Source organism: Desmodus rotundus, chromosome 4 (genome assembly GCF_022682495.2).
Source record: "Desmodus rotundus isolate HL8 chromosome 4, HLdesRot8A.1, whole genome shotgun sequence".
NCBI lineage: Eukaryota > Metazoa > Chordata > Mammalia > Chiroptera > Phyllostomidae > Desmodus > Desmodus rotundus.
This window is the reverse complement of record NC_071390.1, coordinates 113,727,735-113,739,743: the sequence shown is the minus strand read 5'-3', so window position 1 is coordinate 113,739,743 and position 12,009 is coordinate 113,727,735. Positions and strand designations below refer to the sequence as shown.

The following is a 12,009-nucleotide window of genomic DNA, read 5'->3' as shown; positions in this document are numbered from 1 at the left end:
CTACTTTTTCAAGAAATGTGTCAGGGAAGGAGAGGAAAGAAAAACTCATGGAGGTAAAAAGGTAAAAAAGAAAAAAGGTCTTTTTGAAAATAGGGGGAGATGGTTTATGTCTTTGCAATGAATTAGAAACCAAAGAGAGAAGGAAAAGTTGAAGATGCTGGAGAGGAAGTATGATTGATGGTACAGAGCTGCTAAGAATTAGATGCAGGAGACCAAGAATGGGAAGGTCTTTCTCTCAGGCAGAAAAGCAGGAAGAGAATGCAGGAAGAAGCAACTGTATTCTAAGTGCAGAGACAGACAGAAGACAAAGTCTCTTCCAATTATATGGCGAGGGGTTGACCAACCTCCAAGAGTGAGAAGAATAAGGTGCCCTCAGAATCCAAGGAGTAGGGGAATGTTTGAATTGCCATTGTATGGGAATCAAGAGAAAATAAAAGGAACTTTTAAATGCCAGGGTGAGTCCAACTGAACAGTTCAACAAACATTCATTAAGTGCCTCCTATGTACCTAGCATGCAACCTGGTATTGGAGTTAAAGAAACAAGTAAGATTAGTTCAAACATTGATTTCCTGCAAGGAATTTAGAGTCCAGAAGGAAAGTAGTAAATGTGAGAACAGAAATATTCACAGGATGCTGTGGACCATGAAGGTGAGGAAACTACATCAGCTAAGGCAGGTAGAGTAGGTGGAGATGAGAAAAACAGGAAAATTGGGATAAGGAAGGTACTAGCAGAGATGACTTCTGAGCTGAGTTCTGAGGGATAAATAACTCCTATTAACATGTGGGAGAGGTATGGTGGGGAAAAGCAAAAAAGTATTCTCTCTAGATGGAAAGGAATGAGCAAGGGTACAGAGATTAGGTATCCTGGGGTGTGCATATCGCCAGGGTGCAGTAGGAAGCAGAAAACATCAGTGGCCACATCCAGAAGATGTAGAAGTATCACATCAGTTTGAACATTTTTCCTGTAGGTAATTTACAACAACAAAAGGCAGTAGGCAGGGACAGGGGCAGAGAGGAACAGAGGCATGGCATGTTCGGAATGGACTTTTACATACTTTATTCTGGGAACCACGTAGAGTGAGTGGGGTTTGGCAAGAAATAACGATGATATAAGCAGGGGATATAATTGAAAAATACTAAATAGACAACATGGGCAGAAACCGTTGATGGATTAATCTGGGAGGTTAAAGGATGAAGAGGCTATACAAATTACTTCCAGGTCTCAGGGTGGATAAAGCAATAATTAACCAAGACAATGAGGACAAAATAAATAGGTAACTGATAAAAATGGTGCAAAGGCACACAGTAGGAGAGGGGGAATGCACAGTTTGGAGATCAGGACAGCTTCGGAAGAAGAGGGTACTCATAAGAGCAGAGTACTTAGTGGCAAGGCCTTATGAGAGACTCCAGGCTAGGCTAGGAGTTAATGTTACAAGTGGCTAACAAATGAGTGTGAAAAAGAAATGAGATTAGGATACATTCTAGTGCATACTGGGTGGGAGAGAGGACAGAATTGACAGGAGAGTAGGATGAGCTCCAAGAGAAAGAGGTCTGACTCTGAGCCCTTACTGGGGTGGAGAATTCCATGTGAAGACCTGCAGGGTGATTGTAGGTAATTGAATGGATAAAGAACAGTGTAGGAAGGTGTAAAAATATGAAGTGGGCATATCAGATGGTGATGGTGAACACTTAAGCTCCCCAGAGTGATGGTAGGAAAGCAGAGGAAGAAGAGAAAAAGTGATTCCAGTGCTTTTTAAAGGAGTAGGGATTTTAAAAGATAAAGAATAGACTGAGCTGTATGTGGGGAGTGATGAGCCATTTAATTGCCTACAGAGTAGAAAAGAATTGAGGCTTCCATTAAAGAGGGCTGCAGGGGACATGATGTCATCTTAATTGTTATCCAAGATTAAATTCTTTACTCCCTTCATTTGTCTACTCTTCCCATATCCCCCACTTCTACCATTCCTATGATCATTTTCCTAGTCTGTTTTAAGAGATGTCACCAACAGTTTTTCCTTAACTCAACTTGCATTTTTAAATGCAAGACTTATAAAAGCACCTTACCTAAGTACTTATAATGGGCATACCCTTCCATCTACACTGCCAAGAACTCTTACTCTTATCTTATTTTCTTTTGGACTCTTTCTTTTATTTTATTCCTATAACCACATGCGTAGACCAGCATCTCACCACCTCTCCATTGCAAAAATGAATTTTATAGCCTCTCTCTATATCCAGTCTATTTCCTTTCCCAAACTCACCACACATTCCATCACAAGCAATTTCCTCGAAACACCGCTTTCATCATATCATGTCCTGCTTGAGAATGCAACTATGACTCTTTGTTGGTGACTTCTCAAAGTGTACATACTCCTCTTGCCTGGCTTCCAAGCCCTCCAAGATCTGTCTTTGATTCTTCATCCTTATTTTAGCAGGGGCCCACTGATCTACCTACACCAATCTTCTCATAGTCCTTTGTCCAATTATATTTTTGCTCAAGCCTACATTTTTTTTTCCTCCCAGAGGCTCTCTTTCTTCTTTGCAAACTCAACTCAGCCTATCCTTCTGAATTTTCTGGAATGAAGGTGACTCTTTGGTTAATCAGCATTTATATGGTTTAGGATTTAATTCTCTAACTGTTTAATCTGTACCACCTCTCCAATTTGGTTTTAAGATCCCTGAGTAAGAACTCATGTTTGGGTTTTCTGAATCCTTCAGAAATGCAGAAACATAAACATTCTTAAAATTGAATGAAATCCTATAGTTCTCATCATCAATAAGGAATTTTATACTTGAGTTATTCCATAATATTGCTTGTTAAAAATTAAGGGTTTTGATATATAAAAAATTAGTGATGGAGTTTCAATTTTCAGCTACTATAAAAATTTTTAAATACTATAAAGTTTTATTCTTAAAAAATACTTCTTAGGTTTGTGTAATTATTGTTTGTGAAATATGATTGCTTTTGATCCACCTGAATTTGCTTTTTCATTCTAAGACAAAATTTAAGTTCCACAGTAATGGGATAAGTATCCATGGAGTTATTTTTCAAAAGCAGTGTTCTTTAAGCCATTTACCAAAAATACTTGCATTCTGATGGATGCCTTTCTTCAATTTACATTGGGCCATGTTTTGAACTAATGGGAGAAGTATACTTCATTTTACTCAAGGAGTTAAACAGTACTGGTAGTATCCTTTAGTCCAGTACTTTCACTTTTTATGCAAGCCCAGTTATTTAGCCTCCCTACCCTCACTCATTTCGCCGATTCAAAAATAGTGCAATGACTTTTGCTATATATCTAGAGCCTCCAGACATAAAAGAAGAAAAGTCCAGATCTCTTTAGGACTTTTTTTTACAGAAAGGTTTACTATGGAAAATTCCAAATATATAAAAGTTGTGCAAACTAATTTCCCAGTACCTATCATCCAGCTTCAACAATTTCCAGTCCATGGCCACTCTTCTAACTCACCCATCCACTGCCCGCCCCCTGCACCAATGGGTTATTTCAAACAAATCCCTAGTATTATTTTATCTATAAACATTTTAGCATGTGTCTTAAAGATAAGGACCCTTTAAAAATATAACCACCAATATCATCACACTTAAAAAATTAACAATGTCTCAATATCATCAAATATATGGTGAGTGTTCAGTTTTACATGATTGTCCTTTTTAGTTTTTTAAACATATGATATTTATCATATATATTTTTCCACTACCATTTAGTCCCTTAATACCCTACTCCCCTCAGCAACCCCACACTATTGTCCATGTCCATGAGTCCTTTTTCCTTTTTGCTCAATCCCTCCACTCCTTAACCTCCCCCCTACCACTAGCTGTCATCTGCTCTCTATCTATGAGTTTGTCTCTGTTTTGCTTGTTAGTTCAGTTTGTTCATTAGATTCCACATATGAGTGAAATCATATGGTATTTGTCTTTCTCTGACTGGCTTATTCACTTAGCATAATGTTCTCCAGGTTTTTATTTTCCAAGGTATTATTTGAATCTGGGCCCAAAGGAATTGTACATGTAAAGCAAAACCCCAGCACCATAAACTAAACTGTAAACTGTAAACTAAAACTTGTTTCTTGGTAGTAAAACTAATTTAGAAAATAATTAAATCAGTTTATTATCAGCCAGCTTACATATCCATTCTGAGGTTTAGGATTTTATGAGTAGTAGCATTTGATTTGTCTGAATAGCACTTTGACCACAGAATATAAATGCAACAGAAGGAACTGAGAGGCCGTCACAGGCCCCACGCAACACTCAGCTGTAAGTTCCGTGACCAATGTCTGTGTTACATGGAACTGAAACTCTTTAGCAATGCATTTTCCTTCCTTGTTCCTAAACAGATTGAGGACTGACTTGAAGCCATTAATATTTTGCCACTAGGGTTATGGAAAATATTTATTGGTTCTTATATTTATTTTGTATTCTACTATAATGTGATAGCTTGTTATATCACATCATTTACACACAGACAATGTGTGTAAACATTGTCTTATTTAAACATAAGACAATGCTTACGTTTAATGCTTATGTCTATTTAAACAAGCTTTTGAATTTACATTACATTGCCAAACTAATATAGAGATTGACTATAAAAGCACTGGGCATGCGAGTCCACACAATTAAAAAAATTACTGCTGTAAATGATTAATATTTTTATGTTTCTCTAACCCAGATAGTGTATTGTCAACTACTGTTTGAGCACCACTGGAAATTTTAAGAACATTCCTTGGGCTTCCTTTTTCTCCTGATTCTTTTCTATGCTTTGTGAAACTCCAATAAATTCAACAAGAGAAGAAGGGACATGCCCTCCTCACCCCCCAAAAGGAAGAAGAAATGTCACTTGCCACTCATTTCCAGGAAGTATCTTGCATTCATTAGCATTCGGCCTTGAGGTTTCAGCTCTAACTGGTTGGGAGAAGGAAAGGAATACCAATCAGAATGTGAAACAAGTGCTGAGGTTAATGACATCATAACTGGTGAATTTCGTGATGGCAGTTTCCCAAAGTAGAATCCAAGCATTGCTCCCTTTCATCTTACAATTCCATATTATCATAATATCTCAGCATCTGTGTGTATAGCTTTTCTTTTATTAAGATGCCTCAGCAACTCATTAATCTTACCCGGAGAGCAAAACTTCCATAAGGAAGAAACAAAATTCCCAAACAGATTCTATTTGACTTTCTTGTCCGCATTGCTGCTTATCTGAAGAACTGTCAAGGGGCGGGGTCAGACCTTATACATGACAGTAGAGTCGCAGACACTGGGACTAGCTCACGTGGGCCACAAGTAGGCCTTTGGAAGGAAAGATGAACCCTTTATCGAATATGCCTCCACACGCGTGACTAGGCTAATCAGGGTACTAAATGGGAATGGCCTTTTTCTTCCACAGGAGAGATTATTTTTTTTCCCTCAGGGAAAGTGCTGGATAATCTAAGGGAAATTTTAATTCAATTGGTCCAAGAAAGGATTAAAATAATATATTTCAGTGCCATTATGTAGAAGGGATCAGAACAAAGTGAGATTTTAAAGGGGTGATGCAGGATATCTCGTGATAGGACATAATGGAAAAATGTGAAATCCAAGATAACCTGACCACTATTGCTAATATACCAAACCATAGCACTGTATTGTCAATGTGCCAAAAAGAATGTGAGAGTGAGGTAAAGGTCATTATTGATAACTACATCCACGAGCTAACCAGAATAACTGAGAAATAATAAGAAGTGTCCAGTTGAACCCGGGATTGAATATGAATCATGGCTAAATAATTCACTGGCTGTGTGACCTTGTGCAAGTCACTAAAACCTTCAAAGATCTCTGAAACACTGACATAGGATACGTAACCTCATAGCATCACTATTGTTAGAATTTTATGATGAACTAAGTCTGGACTGCTTGGTCAACTATAAATTCTCAGGCAAGCTTAAATAGATTAATGAAAAGAAGTGCTTTTGACACGGAGTATACACACTATTGTTCTCTGGTTTGTGGAATACATAACAAAGGCGGACACACAGGTGCAACTGGAAGAGCAGGAGAGGGGCTCACTCCCCGACGAAGTGGAGGGGATTGGTACCAGATGACCGAGTTATCAGTAGTCAGGACATAGTGGTGATGGAGGAAATTAAACCTGTTAGCTGCTGGCAAGACAGTATCCATAGGAAGTCACAAGCCATCGTGTCTGTGAGAGTGACTAGGAAGTGACCGCACGAATGCTAAAAACCTCGGGAAAGCAGGAGGCAGGCCTCCATAGGGTGTTTAAAAATTGGATGATGGTATCTGTGGAGGTGAAAGGCAGCTTTGGGAAAATAAGTTTTTTGAAATGAGAAATATATTTTAAGAAAGCAGATTTAAATAGAAGGATGGGAAAAATATAAGTCCAAAGCAACCTGTTGTCCCTTAAACACTATAAATAAAAGTCAACTAAGAAGTAACCTTTTTTTAAAAAAAGCTGGAAAATGTAAAAGAAGTTGCTAGTTAAATAAGGATCTGAAGGCCACGAAGGGTTATGTCTAAATAATCATAGATTGCAAAAAAAAAAAAAAAGTGAAGAGTCTGATAAAAGTCAGAAAAAAATCTAGGCAAGAAGTTAAATGCAACTTTGATATATATATATTTATATATATATATATATATATAAATATATAAATATATAAACAACCTGTTTATCAGTGAAGCTTAACAAAAGAATTTAAAAATTAGTCATCCTTTCATTATTTGAGAAGGAAATCAAATAACACACTACTTTTAAAAATTAGGGATTGGTGACGTTTTTTTTAATGAGACAGAAAGCAGAAAGTAAATGGAAAGGGTTGAAAACCGGGGAAGGCTTTTTCTAGTTAATTTCTGCCTCATGCCGCACTGCTTTAGGCCCAGCTACAGCTTCACTCCCTCACTTACCTGGTCTGCCTAAATCCTTTAATACCACGTTACACACCTGTGGCATTATTTTCCTTTTTCCAATAAGTTTACCTCTTCCTACTTGCCTAACTAGCTGCCCAGGAGGAGTCTGGTTTCCACGATTCTTCCCCCAAGCTGAACTCAGAGATACTCATTAGATACATTTAAGCATGGGAACCACTTTGTTTTTTAAAATTTTATTATTATTATTATTATTATTTGAAGCTTATGAATAAGTTAAATTCTTTTTTTTAATTTTTAAGTTTATTTTTTATTTTTTTGTTCAGTTACAATTGTCTGCATTTTCTCCCCATCCCTCCACCCCCCCCAGCCAGTCCCACCTGCCTCCCCCACCTCTACCCTCCCCCTTAATTTTGTCCTTGTGTCCTTTATAGTAGCTCCTATAGACCCCTCTCCCCACTATCCCCTCCCCACTTCCCTCTGGTTATTGTTAGATTGTTCTTAATTTCAATGTCTCTGGTTATATTTTGTTTGCTTTTTTCTTGTTGATTATGTTCTAGTTAAAGGTGAGATCATATGGTATTTGTCCCTCACCGCCTTAAAAATCTTGTTATGTGCTTATCTTTAAAGATTACTTTAGTGACACAAACAAGGATATATACCATATATATAAATATACACCTTCCTAAAAAGTACTGAATTATTTTGAGGTCAAAAAAAGAAATAAAACTGACACCAAATCTAACTTTTAGGCTTATATCATTCCCATTTTGAAAACTGTGACTTGAAAATCTTTTGGGTGGAGTTATTAAAAATCTGAATTATAGGAAATAAGAAGCAGAAAGGTAAGATTCTCTCCTTTTGTGTAAATGATGCGAACATTTGAGAACACTGTCTGGGTTTCATATTATTCAAAAACAGTTTTTACTGGTACATAAATACTTTTATTTTGTGGGCTCCAGAAATTTTCAGTAGAATGTTTATGCTTTCATATTTTATTCTTCCCTTTAACATTTCTAAACATTTGCTACCAAAACAGTTATAACCTAAGTTTTCAAAAACTTGATGTAGTAACATGGATTGTGTATGATGTACTTTGTAGTAGAAAGTAAGCTAAGTGAAAACATTAGGTAAAAAAATTTATAGGGATTGGCAAAGTATGGAGAAGACCAAACATTAAATAGATGTTTGCTTAATCCTCTCACTTCTATCATCTTATCTATCTTATAAGATATCAAGATATCTATGTATTACCTTGATAAATAGACAACAGTTATGTTCCCAAGATAGGGGACATTGGTGGTATTTCTGAGCTTACTTTTACTTATAAATCAATAACACTTGTTCATAGCCTGACACCTTCTTCACTTTACACAGGAATAAAAGGGATTTGAATATGTCAATATGTTCTACAGTCCACAATGAATAATCATGGTCATTATCAAGTCACCAATGAGTAAATGGTAGGGAGTCTGTCTACCCAAGACTGGTGTATAATTATTTTAGGATGACATTGAAGTTTTGAGCTAGCCTTTACCTAATATGGTACTTATCACTTAATGGTACATGCAGTTTAAACAAAGCTCACAGCTCAGATATTTACCCATATTTCTGTCTTCCCATTGTTCTTTCTGCATCTCTCGGCCAGGGAGTAGAGCTCGACGGTGGTTTCAGAAATGAGGTCCACATTTTTGCCCTTTACAATGATCTGCATTACTCTTCCCTTGTTGATATGGGCATCAAAAGTGCTGTCCCAGGGCGGGTACATGGTTGGCTTTTTCTGGATGTACATCTGTCCGTTCTCTAGGAACAGAAAGATACGGTCTCGTTACTCCTTTAGCCAGCTCTGGGACAAAATTCAGTTCAACTCAGCAGTGGCACTCATTCCACCTGCTCTCTAGGATATGTAATTCTGTTGGGGAGACAAAAATAACACATAAGACAATTAGAGACAATATAGGACAGAATGATACACTTCCAAGTTCTACATGCAAGGTAATGTATTGAAATGTAAAAGTCAATCTGGATGATTTAGGCAACAAAAATCTGACAATGCCTTGGACTGACTATGTGCTTTTCCTCTTCAACAGTCAGTTGCTTCACTTTTGAGTATGAATACCTAAGCAAATAAACAGAACTCAGGGACTAAGCCTAGTATATTTGGTAGGGCAGAGTGACTTAAACCCCATTCTTTATGGTAAGAGGCAAAACCTGTAAAACATAATGAACCATTATTTCCTTCTCTAATTCTCAAATGAGGATACATTTTACATGAGCTGTGCATCAGGCACCCTAAGCAAAAACTGACAAGTAACTCAGAGAGGTGGTGGCTTTCCTCCGTGGAGTGAGCCGGTGCAGTGGGCTGTAGACCTGCAGTGAGGAGGGAAGGCCAGTGGGAGTCCTGAAAATGGTTGTAATGAGGACCATGGTCAGGATGACGAAGTTTAAGAGAAACCTCCCCGGAGCCACCAGGTGACTGGGAGAGTTTACCAGAGGGGGTTTAAGCGGTGGTGTCATATATTTCATCCAGATTGAAGTTCGGTTAATAGTTGTTCTTTAATCACTTCAGAAGCAGAAAACTGCAGCTGTATTCGAGTGTTTGTTCCTTGTGATGATAAGCACAGGAAGTGGCAGATTTAGCAATTCAGAGATGTTGATTAAACAAAAGGTAAAATCCATTTAAAGCCTGGAAACAAAGCAGTTCTGACTGCCGATGGCCCTTTCTCTCCAACGCACAATGCTAAAATGGAACAGGAATTTAGCATTGGCTAAATTATTATTTGGGAGGAATACAAGGATTTGAACAAATGGAAACTTCAAATTTTAGATAAACCTGGCTATTAAAGGTATAAACTGATAATGATGATAAGAGTAGAACAGGAAGGGGAAGATTTTTTATTGCTGTTTAAAAGAAACTGAAGAGGAGGCTGGACTTAAGAACAGCAAAGGCAATGTTAACGATCCAGTAACATTTTACCTCCATGAACCTGGAGCCCCTCCTTCTCATAGCTCCTTTCCACGATGACCTTTATCCATGCCTGACAAAGAGCAGAAGTTCCAATGGCAGGGCATTTTTCATAATTTTGTTCACTAGGTTTGTAATTACCTAAAAAAAGGGCCAGAACTCAGGATCCTGTCTATTTATGGTGAGTTTCATCATTTTTTCAAAGGCTCCCAGACCCATAGCACTGGGTCGCATCTGTCCCTGCTCTGTTCTGTTGACTCATCACGGAAAAGGCAGGAAGTGTGTTTACATTCTATAGAAGTAATACTTGAATGATAATGTTCAAGGTGATTTCTTTTCAGAACAAAACCAAAACAAAATCAAAAACAAAAACCTCCACACTCCACAGGCTAACCTTTTGGAAAAACAAAGTTGTCCTCTTTTCTGACAAGGTCTTGATCCACAGGGCTGATTAGACCAAGTTCAAAGGCCAAAAAGAGAAGAAATAAAAAAAAAAAGCTCTCTAGAGGCAAATGTCAGGGAGACCTGTAGTTGTAAAAAGAACTGGGATCCAAGAGACCCATTAAGTCCAAAGCAGCTTTGAAAAACTCAGACATTTTACACTTCAAAGATTTCTGTGACATTTGAAAGGTTTTAGATTGGGAGCAAGTGCTGGTCTCACTTTTAACTTAACAGGAAAGAAATCTGGTCAGAAGGGAAATCAGGATGATTCAGAAGGTCTCAGCTTTGACACAGTCACAGTGGCAGGAAGGACAAAGTCAACCAGGATGCCGAGTCTTTTAAGGGAGGGAAAAGCTAAGACAGGAGTGCTGGAAAGCCCAGGATCCTGAGCTGGCAACATCTAGCTAGCTGAAGTTCTCACCTGCGAAATCAGGTTCCCCTTGCACCGGTAAATGTCACCCCTTTAGAGGCCTTTGTAGGACTGCCCTGTATAAAATAGTATACGTCTCTGTCCCCAGTCCTTCTCTCTCCCCTTTCCTCTGCTTTGTTTTTCTTCACTTCACACTGCTTACCACAGTATGTTGTTGTTTACTGCCTGTTGTCCTCTGCTAAAAGACAAGCACTTTTTCGGTCCCAGTGCACAGTCGGAGCCCCATAAATACTTTTTATGTAAATTGTTCCTATTGCCACTGCAAATCTGCACAAGGTAACCATACTGCTCTACAAAGTGTCTGCTGAAACAAGAAGTGTACGGAGGGAAGTAGGGAAGGTGGTAGGACTGAGAAAACCTTGCGGCAGTGAGAAGGAGCACGGAAGCCAGCTGAATTGACCATGGAGAGATTCCAGACAGAAGGGGATTATTTTATTTGAATGACCTAAATCCACAAAAGGAATTTTGGAAGACCGTCACACTTCCTCACCGAGAACTGCCTGTACGCATTTAACTTTGACAAAGCATTGACTATTATTTTCCCCATCTGGGGGCACAGTAAACACAAAATTTCAAGTTTTCTGAAATTTGGATTCTAATGGCTAATTAAATATTCTTTGTAACATTCATCAAAGCTTAGCCCAAAGAACAGTGACCAGTCTTTAGAGCTAATCCTGAGACTGTGAAGATGTAATCTATAATCATTGAGAGCAACCAGGCTTGACAATATGGGTCCCATGTTCTACTTTAGCTCCCTAGATTTTTTTCCCCTTAACTCCTCACATAAAGTCCTCAAACCCATTTCTCCTTTCCTTTGCTCCTTTTGTTTTTGTGGAAAAAAGGTCCAGTGAACTAGAACATAAGGCAGGAGACCTGGGTCTAGTTCAGAGGTGATCACCAAGCCCGTATGCTCTTGACAAAGTCTTGGCTTCCCTGGGCATCAGTTTACTGGACTGTAAAATTAGGGTGAATCAGAAGACCTTGAAGACTCCCACCAGTCTTTACTTTGTAGTTCATAGCAGGATCTCCCTCCACCGCCCCCTCCTGGAGGACCCATTCAAGCTTACCTGACTCAACATATTCTTTGACCAGCACAGCACAGTAAGGGTTAACGGCCTCTCCTTGACATGGCTGGCAGGACCCACAGTCAAAGTTGGACAAACCAATTCGAAGAAATGGTGACATGGTGGCTCCCTGTAAAGTGACAAAAGACAAATTCTGTTTGAGGGGCTATAAAATATATTGTTTCTGGTGTTCCATCTCCACTTAACCAGTGCTTTATTGCCGACAGACACA

At 38.5% G+C, this 12,009-nt stretch overlaps 1 protein-coding gene across 4 annotated transcripts in view; it reads right to left on the bottom strand.

The window, feature by feature from the left end:
* Positions 1-12,009, bottom strand: part of PRKCQ (protein kinase C theta) — a 119,977-nt gene that overhangs the window by 54,774 nt on the left and 53,194 nt on the right. For 3 of the 4 annotated variants that reach the window (XM_045186301.2, XM_053923209.1, XM_053923208.1), the window contains exons 3-6: positions 11,781-11,907; positions 9,855-9,983; positions 8,481-8,680; positions 4,861-4,921 (exon numbers count right to left, since the gene is read on the bottom strand). In XM_045186301.2, coding sequence (XP_045042236.1) covers positions 4,861-4,921; positions 8,481-8,680; positions 9,855-9,983; positions 11,781-11,907 — 517 coding nt within the window. The remainder of the gene's footprint in view (positions 1-4,860; positions 4,922-8,480; positions 8,681-9,854; positions 9,984-11,780; positions 11,908-12,009) is intronic. The other variant, XM_053923210.1, reaches the window with a different exon arrangement.